This window comes from Hydra viridissima, unplaced genomic scaffold, assembly GCF_058129835.1.
Source record: "Hydra viridissima isolate aposymbiotic clone 2 unplaced genomic scaffold, HvirCarnegie_v1 scaffold_6, whole genome shotgun sequence".
NCBI classification, from domain to species: domain Eukaryota; kingdom Metazoa; phylum Cnidaria; class Hydrozoa; order Anthoathecata; family Hydridae; genus Hydra; species Hydra viridissima.
This window is the reverse complement of record NW_028324305.1, coordinates 12,447,679-12,470,729: the sequence shown is the minus strand read 5'-3', so window position 1 is coordinate 12,470,729 and position 23,051 is coordinate 12,447,679. Positions and strand designations below refer to the sequence as shown.

General features: G+C 28.0%; 2 protein-coding genes across 14 annotated transcripts; one reads left to right on the top strand and one right to left on the bottom strand.

Moving 5' to 3' along the window:
* The first annotated feature begins 98 nt into the window (after positions 1–98).
* LOC145189889 (solute carrier family 33 member 2-like) lies at positions 99–22,539 on the top strand. 13 transcript variants are annotated; one of them, XM_090090977.1, is made up of 23 exons: positions 168–553; positions 711–1,188; positions 6,065–6,159; positions 6,610–6,682; positions 6,873–6,947; positions 7,070–7,111; positions 7,187–7,231; positions 7,414–7,475; positions 7,686–7,757; positions 8,275–8,359; positions 8,464–8,547; positions 11,818–11,872; positions 12,134–12,183; positions 13,099–13,149; positions 13,248–13,358; positions 13,586–13,664; positions 20,709–20,770; positions 20,878–20,931; positions 21,336–21,404; positions 21,486–21,566; positions 21,654–21,701; positions 21,982–22,134; positions 22,245–22,539. In XM_090090977.1, the coding sequence occupies exons 3-23, from the start codon at positions 6,068–6,070 to the stop codon at positions 22,329–22,331; spliced, it is 1,530 nt and encodes a 509-aa protein (XP_089947103.1). In that variant the 5' UTR covers positions 168–553; positions 711–1,188; positions 6,065–6,067; the 3' UTR covers positions 22,332–22,539. The 13 variants fall into 13 exon arrangements, with proteins under 13 accessions (XP_079922720.2, XP_089947111.1, XP_089947103.1 ...); XM_090090980.1 differs by lacking the exons at positions 168–553; positions 711–1,188 and adding exons at positions 3,872–3,932; positions 4,027–4,125; XM_090090985.1 differs by lacking the exon at positions 711–1,188 and having other exon boundaries at positions 109–549.
* On the bottom strand, positions 6,507–11,095 carry LOC149887081 (uncharacterized). The gene is made up of 3 exons (XM_090090973.1): positions 8,056–11,095; positions 6,823–7,985; positions 6,507–6,770 (listed from the first exon to the last, which is right to left on the bottom strand). The coding sequence occupies exon 1, from the start codon at positions 11,037–11,039 to the stop codon at positions 9,126–9,128; it is 1,914 nt and encodes a 637-aa protein (XP_089947099.1). The 5' UTR covers positions 11,040–11,095; the 3' UTR covers positions 6,507–6,770; positions 6,823–7,985; positions 8,056–9,125.
* Positions 22,540–23,051: the final 512 nt, after the last annotated feature.

The window sequence follows — 23,051 nt, the reverse complement described above, 5'->3', positions numbered from 1 at the left end:
ATATTAAATTTAAAATTTTTTTAGTGCTTAAATAAAATGTAGTGCCAAATATTACTTTTAATCCTTTGATCTTTTCTTTCTTTCTTTTTTTTTTTTTGAAACAGTTTGAATTAAATAAGTCATAACTTGTTTGAAACTTTCAAAGTTTGTGGTTTTTTCAATTTTTCAAGTGTATAAATGAAAAATATATGTTTACTTACCTACTTATATGGCTTGCAAGGGTTGCCTCATGGGTTGCAAACAAACCTTTTACCTTTGGTGCTGCGTAAAAGTGGGTATAAGTTATGGAACTTAAACTTTATTCATGCACTGAGTCTACCATGGCTACTGAAGGGTATTCTGGCAACATGGTTAAAGAATCAAGCAACTCAAAGAAAGTATTGGATTTGTTGTTCATTGTTGCTATCATCTGTTTCGTTCACTGGTATTGGCTTGTCTCTGGACAATTTCAATATCTTGATCTTTTTGCTCTTCCTGAATAGTTTATTGGCTGTTTTAATGGATATAGCAGTTGATGCAACTGCAATTTCATTTGTTAACCAGGATAATGTAGGTATTCAAGGAAAAAAAAATTATTTTTATGCATTATCCAAAATGTTATTGAGTTTTTGTAGCAATCAAAATTTTTGTAAGCAATATTTTTGATATTTTTAATTACAAGCAAACTTTTTAATTGTTTTTCTTAATTTACTTATTTTATTTACAAAAAGGTTTATACAACATTGCCCAAGTAGTAGCATATAAGTTTGGTGCATTGATGATTAGTGTTTTATTTGTTGCTACTGGAGATTTATCTACTACATTCATTAGTCTCCTGTATATTTTTGGAGCAGCAGCCACTCAATTTTATTTGCGAGAAGAGAAAGTATGTTGCAAACTGACCAGTTGCATGCAGACCAATTCTTTGAAAGAGAAAAGTTTCTTTCCGTGTACAGAAAAAAGCAAAAAACAAAACAATTTGTTGAAATACTTTCAAATGATATCCAGTCTTACTTTCACAGAATATAGAACCAAGATGCTTGTATTGTTATGTCTGCTTTACAAGATTGGTGAGAAAGGTTTTACTACAGTTTTTCCTTTGTGTATGGTTGATCGAGGCATGGACATAAAAAGCATATCATTTGTAAGTGGCGTTGGACAAGGTGTTTCTTTGCTTGGTTCTATAGCTGGTGGCATGTATTTTAAAAGGTGAATTGTGATTGTTTTACTTTGAATATAATTGTTATTATGGCATAAGAAATATTTAAATATTTTGGCAGTTAACATAACATTCAACAGTGAAAGGGATTTAAGTTTATCAAATCGATTATTGCATCATCTAAATGTGATCATGATAATATTTTTGAATCATCTAAATGTGATCATGATAATATTCTTGCATCATCTAAATGTGATCATGATAATATTTTTGCATCCTCTAAATGTGATCATGATAATATTTTTGCATCATCAAAATGTGATCATGATAATGTTTTTGCTAATGAAATCAAACATGCAGTCATAATTCTGGTTGAATAAATGATTTTATATTTAAAAAATAATAAATTTTGCAGAACTCAAATAAGTATAAATGTTAAAAAGCTTAAAACCATCAGAAGAAAGAGAATATATTGCAACTTATATTGTTATTTTTAACTTAGTTTTTGCTTTGCAAAAATGGCCATCTTAGTTTGCTGCTTGAGTATGTCTATGCACATTTTGGTAATTTCAACCTCTGATACTGATAGTATCTTTATATACTGCGGAATAGATACACTATTAAATATTTGCAGTGGCTTTATTACAACATGGACATTCTCTCAAATGATGAATTCCTCAAAGAATATTCCAGAACATCTTCAAGCCATGCATTATTCATTGCTATCAACAATTGAATTATTTGGAAAATTGTTCTTTACAAGCTTTGCAGGATTCTTAGCAGATGCTATTGGCTACATTCCTTTTTTCTGCACATGCTGTGTTTTACAATTTTCTTTAATTTTTGTAGTACACGGCTTAAAGCAAATATAGTTTACAATACATGCATTTTTATAAAGTAATTTAATATAATAGCTGCTCTTTATGATGTTTTAAGGCTTCTCAAGTTTTATTTAATAACTTATTTACTTTTTTTAGTTTTTAGCCATTCTATTTATGTAAACTTCTATATAATTTATTATGTAAATTTGCTATATATTTTAATAAGTTTAGAAGTATCATGTATGAAATTTTAAAGTGACTAAAAGTTTTTAAAAAAAAAATCTATTCTTTTCATTCTGTTTTTTTTTTTTTTTTTTTTTTTTTAAACCACAAAATTGCATTCCAATATGAATATAGTTATGAATATAATTGCAAATGTAATTATAATATAATTATAAATGTAATATACAATAAAAATATAAAGAAAGAAACAATACAAAACTGTACAAAGCTGAAAGTCAGCATTTTATAATATGCTTAAAATAAGACTAATATGCTTAATATGCGTATGCAATTGATTAATACCAATATTAATTAGTAGTTAAATTTGTTTGAGATATAAGTAATAATACTTTGAATTAACTATTGTTTAAAAATGTTTAATCATTTTTGTCTGACACATTGGTGAGATTTTTTGTAAGAACATTTTTCTGTTAATGAAGTCAAGCATACAATCAAAGTTCTAACGAGTTTTTAGGAATTTGAGAAATAAAAGTAAGATAAAAAAGTTGAAGTATTATTACTTGAAGTTCTACTTCAACTAAAGAAACTCCAAAGTAGAATCGTTTATGGTTATCAAAAATCAGGTCATAAAAAACTTAGCACACACAAAGTTACAGAAAGTTTTAAGTGTGTTTACTTCTCGGTTTCTTCCTGAGAATAGAACTTGTTGGAATAAAATACATTTAAAACTTTCTATAACAAAATATTTAATTGTTTAGTTGAAAATTATGTTCGAAATTATGCATATAACTATCAAACATTTAAATTAAAAAAGTATTTTGTATAAAAAAATAAGCGTGATATGTAGAAAAATGATAAAAGTCTTAAAAATTGATATGGTAAAGTTTTGTTTTTTCAGTGTTTAAACAATGATGCTATAACTGTAAATAATGATGCAATAAATGTAAAAGTTGATCTTTTTAATATTAACAAAGAAGTTTTTGTAGATGGTCATGAAGATGCACTTAAAATTCTTTACCAGCTAATTTGATTTTAACAGAATTTTAAAACAAGAATTTGCAGCTCACATTGATGAAGTCTGATATGCACACACAAGGGTAAGTTCCAATGCACGTGCATGCAAGTGTGCACAGTTTTATTTGCTTTGTAATAACGTTATTTTGTAACAAAGCCAATAAACAAAGATTTTGCAATTTTACTTGATCCCTTTTTGAATGATAATCACTTATTATGTTAATGCTTATGTAGGAAATCTTGCTTTGACAGTTCAATATTAAGGAGTTTGATCATGCTCAAGATTATCATGATGAAATTTTCTTCTATAATATTTAAACAAACAATAAACTTAAAGGACTTTTTAAATCTTTTTTTAGTAATTTTTTTTTTTTAATTTACAATATTGTTTACTTTATTTCAAATGCTTTGATTAAGATTGGTGAAAAACTTAAAGAGGATGTTGTTATTTAACAAAGCTTATCTTTCATTCTCCAATTCAGTTTTTTGTTTTTTTTTTGTTTGTTTGTTAAGTAATCCCATTCTTTTTTTTAAATGTTTGGATTTTTTACTTCCTGTTTATACAATATTTTAAGTCTGCATAAAATAGTTTATGATCAGTTAACTTTATTTTTATCCCTAACAATCAAAATGTTTTAAATTTGTTAAAAGTACATGCCTCATTTTTTTGTCTTTCTGTTTTTGCTGCAGTACTCTTGAAAAAAAAAAATTTAAGTTTTTGATCATTAGAGGGCTTTTAGAAAGGTTATCAAGGAAGCAAGTTATTTAAAGCTTTGGTAAGTTAACAGGAATTTATTTTTAAAAGAGAATTGTTGCTCTGTAACATTTTAGCTTCATTTCATAATTATCCAAACAATATTGCACTCATAGCAGGATGCCAACATTGTAAAGCTGTTATCTACTGGAATATCTTTCATTTTTTGTGGCATTTTGTAAAAGCCACAACTTTTTAGGCTCATTTTTTCATTTGTAAGTTTATTTTTAAATTTTATGAAAAAGTGTTGTGCATTAGTTTTTTATGGAAAGGTTTGATATATTTAAATTTATATAGATATATTTATATGGGTAAATTTATCTAGATTTGTATTTTCTATTACTATAATTAGATATGTATATTATATATGATATGTTGTTCTAGTTTATATTTTACTCAAACAGTAGTTAATTATGTATAATTATGCTTTGTTTTTGATATTCAGTTACATGCTTTGAAATTCATTATTACCTTAAGTTTTTTTTAACATTTTAAGATTATAAAAAAGTTAACTTAGAGTTTCACCAGATTTGAATCATGTTTCCAAAAATTAAAAGATCTTCATCAGAGATCTTTACACCCCTCCATTTTGCACGAACTTCTCGGTCTCTTCCTGAGAATAGAAGTCTCATTCATATATTCTCAAATGCAGCTCTGGTAGGTTTTTTCTCTTCTTGTTTTCTCCCTTTTACTACAATACTTCAATGGTTTAGTTTCTCATAAAGGTTTGAATATTTTTTTATATAAGTGTAAAAATAGCAAGTATTGTTGATAATTATAAGATAGTTATACTGAAAAAAATACTGAATATCTTTCTTTCTAATGGAGTGTTTTCTTTTTATCTTTTTACTGTTATCAATTTTCTTTTTAACAAAATTTCTCCATTGATTTTTATAGTTAAGCTTTACATTGAATGTTTAAAAATTATCAATAAAAATACAATATAAAAATACAATATAGGGTTTAGCGTTTTGTAACAGATCCTGTTTGAAAATAATTACTTGTACTTGATGATAATTATATACATTGTTTGTATTTTTATCTAAAAAAGAACAGCTTTTTGTTAGTTTTTTAAGAACACAGACAGCAGGAAAAAAAGTCAGATCAAAACTGCTGAGCAATATAAGTAAACTTAGAAAACCATATATGAAACATTTGGTATGTTTGTGAAAAGTTAGTATGATTTTTAAGAAGCATAAAAATAACTTTAATTTTTTTTTTTTTTTTTTTTTTTTTTTAAAAAAAAAAACAGAGAACATTTGATATAATTTTTAAAAACATACATAAAACATGTATCTTTTTAAAAAACATTTAGAAATATTTTGGTATTTAACAAAAAATCATCACTGTTTTTTAAACATTTCTTTTGTATTTTGAAAAAACATTCTAGATTGAATCTATTGACAATGTTTTTAATCCTCCAGTTAATCTAGTGTTGTTGTTAGAATAATCTTGGCTAAAAGTAATTTTTTTTTTGTTTTCTCGCTTTTGTGCAGTTTTGTGCCATTTTGATGACACTTTTCATCTTTATGCAATTTTATCTGTGTTTTTTATATTTACTATGATTTTAAAAATGGTTTGACTAAATATTGAATGAAGCTACTTTAACTGATTATTGAATGAAAATTAGCAACAGATTAAATCTTTATTCTCCTTTTTAGAAGTTTTGTTTTTTATAGGTGAGCAAATATAAAAGTATCTTCCATTCAAATGTACTCACCAATCTGTTTCTTTTGTTATTTGTGCAGTAATGTATTTATGCAGTAATGTGTATAACTTTTTTTTATTTACTATATGAAAATTGTAAAAACAAAAATATGTTTGTTTTAAAAAAGTTATGTTATGTTAAATTTTCTGACCATTAAACTTGGTAAAAATCAAAACCCAAATTTAATGCATTAGCTAATAACATTTCTGCTAAACATAATCTAGAACATAAAATATAAACTTCAGGCAAGAAATGGTTAAATTGTTAGTTTGCTGTGTTTTTTTGCTAAAATTTTTTTTTCCTTGAAAGCAAACAATTTAAGTTTAAGATAAGTTTAATTTTTTTTTATTTTTTTTTCGTAAAATATTTTTGCAGAATTTGAAAGATTGAGTTATAATCTTCTGTGTTTTTCTTGAAGCTAAATAAATAAAATTTGTTTTGTGTAGAACATGCAGGAGAACACAACTACCATGTTGAAGTTAGCAAAGACTGAACAACAGCTTCATGAAGCTCTTGAAAAACAGAAGAAACTTGCAACAAAGTGGGGATTTACATATTGTTTTTTTTGTTTTCATTTTTTTATTTATTGATTAATATTATAAGTTTAAAATAGTTGTAGCTCATTACATTAAAAAAAGTGCCAGGGGCTGTGATACGGACCGTGATACTGGACAACTTTTCAAAATTATTTAATCATTTTAATTTTTAAAACTTATAAAAGATGGTTAAAAGATAATTTCTGACCTCTGCCACCTCTCTCCCTCCTCGCTTTACCCAATCTACTTGTTATATTTAATGTTTCTGTAATCTGTATAACAGAATTATTGTGCAAATTGTACACAAGTATAAAGGTTAACATTAAGTTAAAGCAAAAGTAAAGTCTATTGTCAAGAAAGCAAAATTTGCATAAAGTTATGAGAATCTGGAAAAAATGTGAATAAAATATTTTTTGCAGCAAATTGTGAGTTATTTAATTTTTCTTCTACTGCAGACTAAAAGAAAAGGAAGAACAATTGAAAGCCACAAAAGAAAAGTTAGAAGAAGCAAAGAACGAGCTGTCTAGAGTATGTGATATTTATGTTTGGAAAACATTTAAAACATACTTAATGGTTTTATTTATAGTTTATTTTTTTTACTTAAAACTTTTTAACACTGTGTTTCTCCAATTGTAACTGAAAATAACTATATGCATTTTTTAACATACAATCATTTAGGAATAAAATTGTATATTTGTTAAATATTGAATTTGTTCAGGAGCGTAAATTATCTGAGGAGTTGTATGAAAAACTGAAGGTACTTGAAGCAAAATTCCACCATCATGAAAATCAAGTAAGGTAACAGTACTAATGTGAAGTTTTTTATTGTAACAAATGATTATTATAAAACAATAGCTTTTTTTTTTCTTTATTTTGCTCAAAACTTCACCACTCTTATTTACTTATGTAAATTAGGGTCCAGTAGACCAGAATAAAAATGTCGTTCATGAAGATCTTGTAAGTAACAAAATAAGTTTTTTTATTACCAGCAGTTATGACCTACAGATAAAATAAGTTTTCTATTTTTGGTAGGTAAAGTTAGAAGAAAGCAGAAAAGAGTTAGAGAAGCAATTAAATGTACACAAATATTTTGTCTTTTTAATTTCTTAACTTGTTAAATACTACTTTGTTGTATTTTGTCGCATTGTTGATATATCCTTTAGTGATGTTATAATGAAGTTAATTAAATATAAAGTATTTTAAAAGCTTAAATAATATAAGTTAACTTCTGTGAGTTTTTTTTTTATATATATGTTTAGGGATCCATGACACCTATTGCTAGTTTGATGTTATCTTGTATGCTTTGTCAACAGAAAATAAAGTATTCTCTTTTTTTTTATTTATCAATTTGTAGTTAAGAAGCATTCAGCCGCTTAAATCAATAATCTGAAGAAAGTAATGAGTACTTTAAATTATATTTGAACTTATCGTTTGGTAATTACAATCTTGTATCATCTAAATTACAATCTGTATCTAGATGATTAAGCAGTGCTCTTCTCTTTTTGAATATTAGGATTATGGGTTTTTTTAGAATTGATGATTTGGAAACTCATTCAGTTAAATGTTCTATTGGTCCAAAAAAGAAAACAAGCGATCCAACCTTGTAAGCATTTTACTTTTTAAGTTGATGCTTTTCAAAATGAATTATTATGCAACTCACATTTTATTAATAAAATTCTCAGATGATATATATAATCTTACTTTTTACATTTTTTCAAAACTGAAAAAAAGTTTTTGTTTTAGCTGAAGTATTTAGTAAAAATTCCCAATGACAACCTTAAAAGAACTTTTTTGTGTAGGTACAAAATCTTCTACATTTGCTCACATCACTCTTAAGATAGGCTTAAGACACTTCCCTTGAAATTTAAATATCTCTAGTTAAATACATTTGCTCACATCACTCTTAAGATAGGCTTAAGACACTTCCCTTGAAATTTAAATATCTCTAGTTAAATAATTTTCTAAAAATAAAAGTACCATTTTTAAGTATGCCAGATCTTTAAATTGGTCTACTCATAACAAAAGAACTTTTAAAAAAATGTAATAAAACTTAAAATTCCTTTTGTGTTTAAAGAATATGGTGTATTATTTGCAGTATAATTTTTTAAAAAATATTCTAGACAAAAGATCCCAGATTTATTAATTGCAACTGTAACAACTTTATCTGACTCTCCAGATGAATATTTATACAAGGTTATTTCAAAGGTAAAATATTTTTTGAAGAAGTTTTTTATACTTACTGTTTGTTTTCTGATGATACTGCTTTTTTGTACATTTATCAAATACTTTTGTAAATTTATTTTTTATAGGCAACACTTCCAAAGTTCAAAAATGAAATTTATTGTGTTGAGAGATCAAAAGAAGATTTCATTTGGTTCCGCAAAGCTCTTGAGGTTTTTTTCTTTATTTTTCAAATATTTTTTATGCTTGATAAAGAATAATAGTCAAACCATATTTTCAAAACTCAATGACATAAGATAATTATTCTCAAGTCTTTATTAAATTCTTTTGTTTGAAAGGCTCATTTTGCATGTTCATTTTTTCCCACTGATTTTTACTAAAAGTTCTTCCTTCTTTAATGATTGCATTGTAGTTAAATTTGATACATATTTCAATAACACTGTGATTCAAAAAAAATTTTTTTGTTTTTCTATTTATTACAGTTACTACAAGTTACTTTTTCAAAAAAAAAACAGAAAAAACCATAAAAAAGTGCTCTAAATTTTTAATTTTAAATTTGTTTGTTGGTTTGTAAGTTTTATATCTTGCATAATACATATCAAATTGTGTTTAACCATTCTGCATTATACACCAAATTAGGTTTGTAAATATAGTTGAGCTTTTACCGACTTTTAAATTTACCGGTAAAACGGTAAAAAAATCAAAATTTACCGGTAAAATCGGTAAAAAATAAAAAGGCATAAACAGAAGACCATAAAATGCAGTAATAAGTAAATAAAACACATTAATGTTAGGTTTGAGATTTATTTTTGGATAAAAAATGAGCTTTGAGAAAACAAAGTGTATCAAGTAAGTCGTCACTCATTCTGCATCGAATTTTTGTCACAAATAATCCAGAGGCAGAAAAGGCTCGCTCAGATTCGACACTTGTTGGTGGGATGGTTTCTAGTGCATTGAACAAAAGTTCAAGGTTTGCAGTTCTCTTTCTGGTCGCTTCATAGACCAACATTTCTTTTGAAATGGCCTTGAATTCGTCGTTTGAATTGTGTCGCTGTTTTTTGGCCGAATGCTGAATTGCTTCCTCGAGTTCCTCTTCAAGAGAAAGTGGATTTTCGTCAAGAGTTTCTGAGCCATGCACTTCTTGAATAAACTCCAGGTCATCTGGATTTGTTGGAAAAAGCCTAGACAGCAAGTTTTTGGCGGTCTTTTGAAGTACAGACTTCAGAGGCATATTGAAAATTTTATGCTCTTCAATGTTGGACAAGCATTCTGGATTGGAAAGATATCTGTACAAGCTTACAAGATTGCTCTGCCTTCTCTCTTCAAAACGTCTCAAAATTGCACTCTTCATTGCAATGCAAAGAGGTGAATCTTGTTGTTTCAGCCTGTTCACAAGAAACTTGAAAATTCCTTCAGCAGTAAGAAGAGTTGCATTTTGTCGGCAAAGTGCTTCTGCTGCTAATTTCACTGGTTCAAGAGCAGCAACAATGTCGGATAAAATGTCTTCTTCATCATCACTGCAAATCAAATGTGGAGAAATGTCCTTCAATACTTTTCTGATTGAATGTTTGACTTTGAGGAACTGTTGAATCATTGATAGCAGACTGTTCCATCTTGTTCTGCAGTCAAGGATAAGTGAAACCTCTTTTCCGTGCTCTTTCTTAATTTCTTCTTGAAGGACGTCATTTTTGACGGGCGATTTTCGAAATAACTTGACAATTTTTCTGACTTTTGTGATGACAGATTGCAAGTGAACTTTCACTTTCGGAATGGGAATGTTTTCATCCATGGCGGCACCAAGAGAACTGACTTCGATGTCAGATTCAGATTCGTCACTGCTGACTTCGTCGTCGTCGCTTGTTTCTTCAAATGAGTTTTGTTGGATTTGTTGAGAAGGCTTCTTGTACAGCACTTCTTGAACGGCCAAGTGCATTCCGTGGGTATAACAAGTTTGATGCTCGGTTGGAACCAGTTTTCCGAACTTAACCATCATGGAAGCTCCGTCAGTAACTGAGCAGACAATGCTGTCGCCTAGTTTCAACCCAAATTCTGCCACTTTTTCAGTGACAACAGCTGCAGCTTTTTCAGCCGGCAGAGATCCGGAAATTCGAGTCAAGCCCAGATTCCAGTGATTGTTTTTTTTATGAATATTAATATTCATGTACCTTCGATTTTTCAAAGAAGTGTACTCATCCAGTATAACTGAAAAGCGTTTTCCCATTGTCACTAAGGAATTGAAAGTGTTTTTAAGGTCATTCCTTACGCCAGTTGCAAACTTTTTAACTGACTGGATTGCTTGTTTGTGATTTTTTGGGAAATCATAACCTTTTTCAGATATTGCAGATCGAATGAAAGAGCTGTTAACAATGGCATTGAAACTAAATCCATCCAGTGCTGTAAGTCTTGAAATCACTTCTTCAATTGATTGCTTTTGAAAAAAAGTTGAAATCTTAGGCCTTTTTGATTGTGATGCAGCTTTTGGTGTCACTTTTTCCTGTGTTTCCTTTTTGATTCCATGTTTCTTGTTTAAGTGATACCACATTCCAGTTGTGGAACTTGTGTATTGACTTGTATTTCCACAAATTTTGCAAGTAACTGTTTTCCCTTTGTTTAAGGTGTAGTGTTTCCAAGCGTCTGACATTTTGCCAAAACGCAAATCAAATTTAGTGATAAAGACCACAATAAATATGAATGATGAAGACATTGCAATGACATCGCAAATGGCGGTCGCTTTTTTGTAACGGTGAAAAAGAAAGAAAAAAAAAATCATCTAGGAAAAAACAAAAACTATTAAAAGTAAAAAAGAAAAATATATATATATTAAAGAATAAATGAAAGCATTAACAAAATTAGGCCAAAAGAAAAAAAAAGAAAAAAAAAAGTCAATCAAATACAACAAAAAGATATCTTTAAATTAAAATGTATGAAAAAAAAAAAAGAAGTTAAACGCTAAACAAAGTTAAGAAAAACATGGAACGTTTTTATAAATTCGAAAAGTCGAAGATGTAACAAAAATATATACTTTTTAAAATTTATTTCTATGTTTAAATGTTGTGTAATTTTATTTTTTCTGTGATTTTGTCCCTATTTTTATGTTTTATAACTATTTGTAAATGACCGTGGATGTAATATCGTTTTCCAAAATACATTGATTGATAAATGTCACAAGAAAGTAAAAACGTTTTTCTTGAAGTGTTTAGACAAAACTAAACCAACAAAATCACTTTTCAAGCATAAGAAACAACAGCTTTGTTGACAGGAAAATGAAAATTAAATTTTTAATTAAATTTTTAATTTATTGGTTGAGCCATTTCAAGCATTCTAAAACATTTTCAAGCATCCTTCAACGTTATTAAAAAAACATCATTTTACCGGTAAATCGGTAAAACAATTTTACCGATTTACCGGTAAATTTTCGGTAAAAGCTCAACCCTATTTGTAAAGATCTATATAAGTAATTATCTTTTAAATTTTATTTTCAGGAACTCTATCCTGGGCGTATTATACCTCCAGTTATGTTTACTGAAGATTTCAATTGTATATATTTTATTCTTTAATAATTTGATAAATTGAGGAGAAATTTTATAAAGTTTTTTTCTTTATTAAACATTTTTTTTTATCATTTTATACTTATTTTATACTTATTTTATACTTATTTTATATAGATTAGTTTCACAAAAAAAACTCTCTTATTGTTAAGAAAGTAGTTTTATCCTCTTATAGGTCCTAAAAGTTTTTAATTTGTATTAACTTTGTTTTTTTCAGGTTTTTAATGTGTTTTAACTTTCGTTTTTTCAGGTAACCTACGAGAGTTACAAAGGTTTCTCAGTAGAATATGTGCTCACAATGTGAGAAGTTTTTTGATTTTTCAATTTTTAAAATTCAAGTAAAATGTTGTTATAAACTCCAAAAGATTGGAGTACTGCTCTTAAATATATCATATTACCAACAAGTTTTAAAAGTATTTAAGGCTCCAAATGTAAAAAATTACAAGTACTTATGAAATGAGTAGCATGTGTTAGAATTAAAAAATGATATGAAAGTGTTTTTTTTTTTTTGAAGAAAGAACTTTTTCTCGTCATAAAAGAAATACTTGTTTATTTTTGAAATATTTCAGTAAGAAATAGTTAACAAGAACAACTGAATCTCTATTTGAATATACTACTTAAATAGATTGAAATATAGTACTTAAATAGATTGAAACAACATCCAATTTCATAAGCTCTTTTGCAGTATTTCCATTCAGTATATCTAAAATGTTTCTTATGAACTCTAGCTATCAAAAATCTGTTGTATTGACTGAAATCAGTTAATTACAAACTATAACTGACTCATAATACTCTATAACTGATTCATAATGTTATCAGTTAATTACCATTGGTTACTGTAAGGCAAAAATTTTATAAAATACAGCATGTTTAAATTTCAAGGATTAAATGAAATTTTAAATCCTCAACAAAAAATTTTATATCCTTGATTTAAAATTTCATTTCATCCTTGATTTAAAATTTCATTTCATCCTTGATTTAAAATTTCTCAATAGAGTAGAATACTGCTGCTGCAATACAAGGACTAAAGGATGTTGCAGAGGCACTGCAACATCCTTTAGTCCTCGTATTGCAGCAGCAGTAGTATATGAAGAATTTTAAAAGACGTTTATACTAATCAAAACTAGTGTTTTGACCTTTTATTTTACATCTTAAATTTTAACTTATACCAATTTTGTTTGGTTTTTGTTTTTTTCAAGTTTTTTTTTATTTTAGTTACTCAGATCAGATTCTTTTGTTCGTAAATTCCTCACTGCTACCAATAAAGTAAATGAGTTAATTCTATTGGTGTTTGTAATTATGGTTTATTTACTGTATATTGTGCTACCATATATTTTTTATAACAAAATTTTTAACATAATTAGGAGTTGGAAAAAACAAAAAAATGGTATAAAAAACAAGTTCATGTGCTGTTATCTCCTCAAAAACCTTTCATTGAAGTGGTTGACAAAGAAGGTCTTCTACATAGAGCTCAAGTAAAAGTTCTTTCTTTTCTACATTTACATAAAATAAACTTAAAAATGTTTAACAAATCTTCGACTAAGTTATAAAGCAATTATAAAGTTATAAGTAGAAAGTTATAAAGTACAAAGTAAAAAGCTGCTATAAATCTTTTGGGGTGTTCACAAACAGAAAGATTTTAACAAAAAAATGATGTAATAAAAATCTTCTTGTTTTTATTTTTGTGCTGTTTTTTCTACAGATTTACATCTCTTCGCTAATAACAAATATTGAAGCTTTATTGGACTTCTTCCGTTTAAACAATAATACTTCATTAGTAGGTGGGTTTTTCATAGCTTTTATGTATATTTCTGTGCAAATTCTAATTTCTATGCTGTATTTATTAGAGATGAGAAACTCAAAGTCTAAGCATGAAGCTCATGTAAACTTGAGTTAAGCTTTTCTGATGCCTGTTTCTTAGAGCTCAATTCTTGAGCTCAAAGAAACTCTTGAGTTTAGTTAACTAACACCTACTTCTTTGTAAATCTTTAATGTAAACTTTTTTCCACCTTTTTGGTTTTTTTTTATTTTTAGTAAAACGTTTTTTCCAGTCTGAGTAGATTTTTATCAGTCTGTGTTGATATTATTGCAAGAGAATAATCTGCATAAATATTTCAAATATGTACAATGAACATTAAAAAACTCTTTTAAAAAAAAGGAAGTTAGAGCCAAAAAATAGTCTGAGCAATACTAAGTATAGTTTTCTCTACTCTAGCATGTAATCAGTACAGTTTATGTAACATTTAACAAATGAAGCGTGACAAATTAACATTCTTGTTGTAACATTGGAATTTGCTTTTCTTCTTCTATTATTGTGGTTTATCTATTTTTCCTTTATTGTACCTGGTTTTAAAAAAGTCTTAATGGTTAATTCAAACTATTTTTTTGCATACATTTGCACAATTTCATTCAAATTATGTGCATCACTAGAGTATAGTATTCTAAAGCAAGATTCTTAAAAATCCAATTAAAAAACTATGGCAACACTTAACATTTTAAAGTATTTGAAAAATGTAGATATATTGACATAGTAAAACAGCTTTTTAGTAATGTGTTTTCAGTTTTTTTTTTTACAAATTTAGTTATAAAATAATATAACTACAGAATCAATCTGCATTAGTTATCAATAATATTAAAAGATCACTCTGCATAAGTTATGAAATTTGCAGGAAAATTTACTCAACCTCCTTGAATTTCAAATGTTAACACATATACACAGGCCCGCTGAGAGCCATAATTTTAGATGGTGCAAGAGATATTTTTGGACCCTTTACCCATAATTCTAATATTTTAAACTATTAATGTATGCTTTTGCTGAATCAATTGTGGTTTTTGCTGAATCAATTGTTCACAATGAGGATGCAATCTTGTATTACAGTTTTATTTCTAGCTACAATTATTTCATTTACTAGAGAATATTAATTTAAAGAATAATTATTAACCGTTTTGAATTATTGTTTTTTTTTTTTTTATGTAATTAGTTTTTCTTTCATTATTGGATTAAAGGATATTTCTGAAATAAAAATTCAGACTATTTGTTACGTTTCAACCATGTTCAATAATACAATAATCAATCTCAACAAATATACAAGTACTAATAAAAACAGAATTTTAACAAATAGTTTATTCCAAGAATAGTTCATTTACAAAACAAAGGTGCTTTTCTTGCTTTTTTTGAAGTGAAATTTCGAATAACTTTATCAAAATCAATTGACCTAGATAAAATGGTAGTGGAAACATTTCAACATAACTCCATTCCTTTCTCAGATTGCTTGTGCCCTGCAATCTGAGAGAGGAATGGAGTTGTTGAAATGTTTCCACTACCATTTGAGATATTTCATCCCCAGTTTTATTGTTGCAATCTAGATATGTTAGAAATCGTTCAACAATTTCATATTGTGAATCTTTTAATATTATATATCGTAATATGAATGTTGTTTGCTCTGTATGTGACGAATCTGGTGTTGCATCGACCATTATTGCAAAATACTTAGCAGATCTTCTTTCTTGTAAAATATGCTGTCGCACCAAATCTGAGCATTCTGGAATGAATTCATTTTGAGTATCAGATGATAGATAATGAACTTGAAGTCTTTTGCCTTTTTGCTGAGATTCTTCCACTGATAATACATGCTCTTTAACTATAGGGTCCCAATGTGAAAGTAACTCTATAAGACCCAAAAAGTTGCCAATTACATCTCCAATTTGCTGGGAGGATCCCCGAAAAGCCAATCGTTCACCCAAAAATAGGATAACATCTAATATTCTTTTAAGAATATTGGACCATTTCGTTGATTGCAATTTAATCGAGCTTTCCAAGTAAGTTTCAATACCCTTTCCAAATAAAAAAGGTCTTTCTAATTCTCGCCAAGCTAGGTAACATTCTCTGTGGACATTACTCCTCTCATGCTCTGGAATCCTGTTACACAACTTTCGCCATTTACCAGTTGCTTACCAGTCGCGAACTTAAATTTCTCTCAGTAACAGAGCTTTTGGAAATATTACCAGAAAATAATCGACATGGAAAGCAAAATAATGCCTGTTTATGTTGACTCCAAACCAGTCAGTCTCTTATGAACTTCACTGTTGACATTCCTAAAATTTAAAATTGTCTGAGGAAAAGCCTGATTGTTAATATCTTTGGGTAATATGTTAGGAAAATTGGCATGGTTATTTGTGACATACTTTTCTATCTCAGATTGAGAGGGAATTTCACTCAAAAGATTACCAATATCAAGAAGGAGCTGACCACAATTAGAAGCAGAAAGGCTTACAGTCTCAATCCCATTTGAATCATCTTCATTATCTTCAAACGTTTCAATTTTTTCCCCATCAAAACAGTCAGTTAAATATCGCTTACTTTATCTACATCATTTGCTTTAGAAACAGTGTCCTCTTGTTCATTATCATTGAGATTTGATGCAGTGACTGCAACGTCAAAAAGCATCCGCATACCCTTTTTTTCATTCATAATATGTTTTTGTCTTTCTTTCCTTTTTTGACATCCTGACTTGTGAAGAGGCAGCATCGTTTATGATAATTTCTAAAATTAAAATTGTAAAAATGTCATGCTATTAAATACAAAAAAAAAAATACAAAAGAAGAATAGAGTATTCCAAAAATATGCAATTAATTATAAGACTTTACAATATTGCTTTACAAGTTATTTATTAACAGTAAAATAAGTCAATTATAATTATTACCTAATTTAATCAAGGTTTGATTAATTATTATAAATAAAAATCGTTACCGTTAGCAATATCAAAAAGCAGTAACACTACACAATATTGGAAGAAAATAATTATTAGCAAAACCTTGAATGTACTTTTAAATTGAAAAGGAGAAAAGACTAAAATTTATCAGCTGCACATTGAACTTATAGGAGCAATAGGAGTGTACTTTCAATTAAGTCTGCATGAAAGAAAATTTGAAAAAGAGAAAAGACCCGACTGAAAAATTCTAAAGAGAATCTAACTAGAATTCTAAATTCTAAATAGAAATTGTAAGTTACAATTAATAATGGGAAAATAACAAGAATAAATAGAGGAAAGTATGGAGACATTTCAACCTAGATTCGAGCTAGATTACTGCAGACAGCAACTAGTTAGTTTCTAGCTGTCAAGCTCTAGTTAGATTCTCTTTAGAATTTTTCAGTGGGACCAAAATATGCCGATCTTTTAAGTGTATGAATATCTTTTTCTAAATGTGCAAAATATGTGTTTTTTAAGTATGTCACTAATAAATTTTTGTAATTATTATTGTAATCATTTAAAAAAAAAAGCTTTGGTTATGGGCCCCAATTGTTCTATGGGCCCTGGAGCAGTGCACCACCTGTACCCCCCTCTCAGTGGGCCTGCATATATTGACACATCATAATTGCATTTGTAACTAGTCACTATTAAATGATAGTGTTAAGATTCATGTATAGTAATAAGTTCATAGCAGAGATGGCCATATCCAGTATAAAGTATAAAATAGCACAGAATAAATTTCCAAACACTATATTTATATCTCAAAACAAATTCTAAACATAAAAAGTATGTTAAAATATCTAAAAAAGTTTTTTTTATTTGGCATATGAATTTTTATAATATATTATAATGATTATAATATAAGAACAGGTCTACCACAGGTGTCAAAAATATTTCATGACATTCAACAAGTTTTTAAGTTAGTCATAGAAAATGAAAGAATACTGTTATTTATTGTGTGAATCGGATTTGTTATTGGCTCTGAAGTTGATGATTTCTCTGCACTTATTTTAAACACAGTCCTTGATAATTTTTCATCTGGTTGGTCAATCAGTTTTTTCTACTCATTAGTGTTGTAATTTAGAACATTGTTGTCTGGGTCTAAGTTTTATGGCAAAAAAAACTGGATAAATACTGTTTAGGGTGATTAGGGTGATAAATACTGTTTAGGGTAGTTTTATGAAGATAGGCTGAGAAGCTGTTCAAATTATAATGCCTGTGTAATGGTTAAGAATCAATTTTTTATATTTTGAAAATAAACTCTAGGGCTTGATGTAAAATTTGATTTTGCTAAAGCTTCAAACTTTTTTTTTATAACTTTTTTTATGCTTTTTTAAATAATTTTGCAATCAAAACAAATATTTTATTTTGTACTTACAAAATCTTGGATCAGTTTACTGTTGCAAGTGTGCTGTCCTAAATTAAAGTTTGTTCAATTTTGATACCTATATTTCTGATGGCGTATGAGTTTTTGATTGCCAAAATGTCAAGAGCTTGCCACCAATAAAACTTTTTAAAAGCCAGGGAACTAAAATTACTTGCCTCCTTAATTTGAATAATTTCTTCAGTCAATTTCCTATGGATGTCTTCAGTTATGTACAAGGTTAAAAATGTATATAATATCAGCTAGAAATCTGGCCTCATGACACCTGATTGATGAAATCTGAAGTTAACTGTATGTGTTCCCAGAAAGAATGCTGTTAGTTCATAGACAATCTTATAATCATTTTATGGAAATTTCTTAGCTTCACATGCTTTTGTGAAAAACTGAAAAGATTTTTTGGCAACATAAAGAAGAGAGCTTATTGCAAACTTTTAGTTTTCCCAATCAAGTTTAGATAAGTTTTCTCCTTGGTTTACCTCTTTACAGATATTAGGCCATTTCTTTTTAATCTTAACATGAGCTGTCTTCTTGGTCTCTTAGTTTTCTCTCTTGTATGTGCAGTCATATAGTGAGATACATCTACCTCATATATTTGTCTCCTACACATAATCCAAAGTATTGGAATCTCCAAAATATCAATCTGCCCCATTATGTATAATGTATTGATAGCTGTTGTATCACAACAGATTGCAATGACCTAATTTTTGTAGTATTCCAGTAAATTCTTAAGTTGCTCAGCCTGATTAAAAGATTGACATTAGACCATGTCTATTAATGACTTTCCATTGTATTGTCATTTGGGTAAGATACTTATTGTAGCTCTCAGAATTTTTAAAATATTTAGTTCTTATATCTTGGTTAACTAACTTGATGTTAAAATGATCTATAAAACTTTTACCTTTGAGATGGTTCTACATACTTAAAGTTTTTTTGTGAAGAGTAAATTTTGACAGTGGAATACTATTCAGATCCAAACCACCAGATTTGAGAAAAGAGCAGATTAAAGCTAAATGTGGATGAACACCAATGTTAAATCTTGCTGCTGAAATGTTAAGTACCATTCTCAATAATTTTGTCAACATTTATTGACAATATTATTAAGAATGGTACTTAATTATAAAGAAAGGGAGATTTTTGATGTCAGAACAATCATACCTAAAATACAAGAAAGTTTTTAAACATTTTTTGATAATTTTTGATACAAGATAATACCTTGTTCTCATTACTTAAAAAATAATTCAACTAAGTTTTTGTCTTTGATTTTATCTTCATATTCTCATTCAGATAAAGAAATAGTAGTGATCATTTCCTCTTATTCCTGTTATTACATTCATTCAAAATTGAATTTTAGAATTCTTGAATCTCAACTATATCTTTTAGTTTCTGTTGTTTATTTTCTTTTAAATTTAATTGGTGTTCTTCCCTTTCTTCTGCTCTCTTTATCCTGTTATGACAATCTTCATTTTTAACTGAATCTTTAAGACCCTTGATCATGATAGAATATGTTTTTAGGTTTGTTATTTTGCATTCTGTCAGCCCTTTTAATGTCCTTTTCAAAATTTTTACTTAAAATACCAAAGGGTGGAAGGAATGTTCAAGAATTTTATTCTCTAGTTTTGATTATTTTTCCGGACAGCTGTCTTAGTTAAGAAAAGACCAGCTAATAGAGCATATTCATATAATACTGCAATTGCAGTATTACATGAACATGCTCTATTAGCTGGTTGCAAGTGGCTAGTTCTACTTGTTAATTGATCCTTACATCGATTCTCAAGTTCAAAGATCAAATTTTGATCAAGTCCCCGATTCTGAAAAAATTTTGTCTATCACCACGATCAAGAAAATCTGTTGCAACCAAATCCTTAGTTATCAAATTTTTGCAGAATATAATTGATAATTTTTCATCTGGTTGGTCAATCAGTTTTGCCTTTTTCTATAAATAACTCATTAGTGTTGTAATTTAGAACATTGTTGTTCAATCTGGGTCTAAGTTTTATGGCAATAGACCCAGTAGTAAAAAATGTCCTTTTGGTTTTCAAAATTCTTGGTTGAATATGAACAATTTTTAAGAGCTATATTTATATATAAATATATCGAATATCCTCCGTTAAATTATTTTTACTTGCTTTAGTTAATATGAATTTCAATTTTTTTAAATATTTACTTTAGTATCGATGTTGCTATTAGTTTCTAATTCCAAATGCTTAACACCACGAGTTTTATCCATGATAAATACTACATAATAATGTCCTTGATAATTACTGTAGTTATAAGTTTTTGGAAGACCTCATCCACGACACTATTCTTTGGGAAAGATCAAACATTTTCTTATTATCATTTTCAGTTTCAGAAGTAAAAAAAGAACTTTAAAAGAACGAATAGGGGCTGGAAAACAAGTTTATGGGTTAATATTTAAGTTTGTAAAAATCATTGTTAATGTCTTAGAAAATCATCTATGCGCTTGCTTTCTTAATCCCGTGCTAACCAATTAAAGTAAGTGCTTGATAATATAAAATGTAATTAGGAGTAAACAATATTTGCTTTTCCTATGTCAACCCGCATCTTTTCATCACAAGGTTCTTGGTTTTTTTGCTTAATTTGTTTTAAATCTCTGGTCTCTATTTATAACTAGCTGTAAACCTATGGCTAATTATCCAAGCATAGCTGTAGATAGTTTGTAATTATTTTAGGTGGTCTTGAAAAATGCTTTTTAAAACTAAGCGAGTCAGAAGTAAACAACACATATTTAAAGGTAAAGAAAAATCTTTTGCCAATTTTATTTACTTACATGTAACTTTCATGACTATCATTTTTATTTTTTTGTTTTGTCTTTTTCTTTCTGTAAAACTTTTTTTGCAGGCAATGTCAGTAAATTTGGGCAACATTATAGGAGACCTCGAGAATAAATCCACTGTATGTATTGATGCGATTAATTTGTTAATGTATTTTTCTTATAGGATTTACAATTCCTTTAACAACTTGCCATTTTAAAAGCTTGCATCAGTTCAAATTTATCTCAGTTAATTTGATTTGACTTTCTAGATCTATGAGATCAATCTTAAGCCCATATATTTTTTACCCACTTAAGCCCATATATATTTTTAAATATTGTCTAAATTTACTACAAATATGAGTGAGCGCATTTTGATGCACTTCATAATTTTTTTTTTTTTTTTTTTTTTTTTTTTTTTTTTTTTTTGGTGTGTGTGTGTATTTTAATGTTTTTATAAACCTCACTTTTATTGCATCTTCTTTAAAGTTGGTTTTTCCTGGATTATTTATACTATTTCTACTGAAAGTTTTATGATTTTTTATAGATCATATATGATGAAAGCAACCTTGTTGAGGATTTATCAAGCATTCTTGAGTTTGTTAAATCAGCAGATGTAAGCACGTATTTTTATCGATTTTAACAATTTTTAGAAACAAAAAATTGTATTTGGAATTAAAATTCTTTTTTTTTATAGGAGTTATTAATTCGCGTCGAACATGCTGTTAATACATTTTTATATTGGGAAGAGGAAATGAGAGTCTTCGAAGAAATCCGAGTGAGCGATAAAATCTTAAAATAATTTCAAAAGAAAAATTACACATAATGAATGTTAAAGAAATGTAAAAATAATTTTCACGTTTAGGATGAAGGAACAAATAAAGAAAAAGATCTAACGCAGTCTTGGGCAGAGGTAACAATGCTTTTTTTTTATATGACCATTTCGTTTTTTTTTTTTACATAGGTTAGGTTTGGAAGCGTAAAACACTATCGGATCAGAATTATTGATCGTCGTCAGTTTTTTAAAGTGATGGATAAATGAACCAATAAAGAGATTTTAAACGGAGTTATGCATTTAGGGCCGGCAAGACAACAGATATAACGAAAATGTTTTTAGGAAATGATAGCTAATTGACGGTGACAAGTTTTCTCAAAAAAGCGGCGTATTAACTTGGGAATATTGTTTTTTTTAGGCTTCGTCCAATTGCCGCACTGCGAAAGAAGAACTTGAACGTATTTGCCGAAATCTTTCAACTGAGTTGTCAGAGTTCGACATACGGAAAGAACAAGAAATAAAAGAAATATTTATCGAGTATGCCGAGTCCAGGGTGGATTTGTTTAAAAAGGTTTTTTATTTTATTGATTGTAGTTTGAAAAAATTAGTTCTAAGGAAATGCAAGAATTGTAAGTTAGGTGTAAGTTTTGCAACTTAAATAAACAAGTTGTTTTGTTTCAGCTTCAAAGCAAGTGGTTTGGAGTAAAGCTCATGCTTGACGTAGAAATCGTCCGTTCTCAGCGTGCGTTTGATACAACCGCCGTTTAGTCCTTTATTTTTGTACATTGCCATAATTTAGTATTTCAATTAAATTTTTTGAATATTTATTTTGCACTTATTTATTCCATATTTTTTAAAGGCAACAATGGTTTGCTAAGATGTAGACCTGCTTGTGAAAGGTTACATTTTATTTTCGTGAAATATTTACCTGTTTGGGATGTTTCAGATAATAAAGGTGATTTATTGTCTTTTTTAACAGTTTTTTGGTTTTATATTTTAAGTTTCCGTTTTTTTAAAGATTTTAAACCGCCTATGTTTTTAAATCCGCCTTTTCCCAATTTATCGTTTATTTTTTAATATTAGAAAAAATTCTCTTTCCTCTATTTTCAATAATATACTACGCAACATCTTTTTTTTAATAATTAATATTTCCACGGTTACAACGTTTTTTAAGACTTTATTTTCAAATGCTTATAACAAAGAAACGGTGGATAATGTTTAAAAATTATATGACAGAATATTCACCTCCTTTTAATTTTAGAATTCTTAATCAACTCTTAGAGATCAATATTAGGGGCGGTGTCCTTTTATCAAATATTTTCCAAAGATGATATAACGGCGGTAAAGAATCCGACCAAATAAAAAAGAAACTAGTTAGAATAAGTTTATTGTTTGCATAGACATTTTACGAATAAACCATTGGCGCCTCATTAAATATAATTGAACTTGGAGATTTAATTGGTTCAAAAGAGCACTAATACTCCCAGA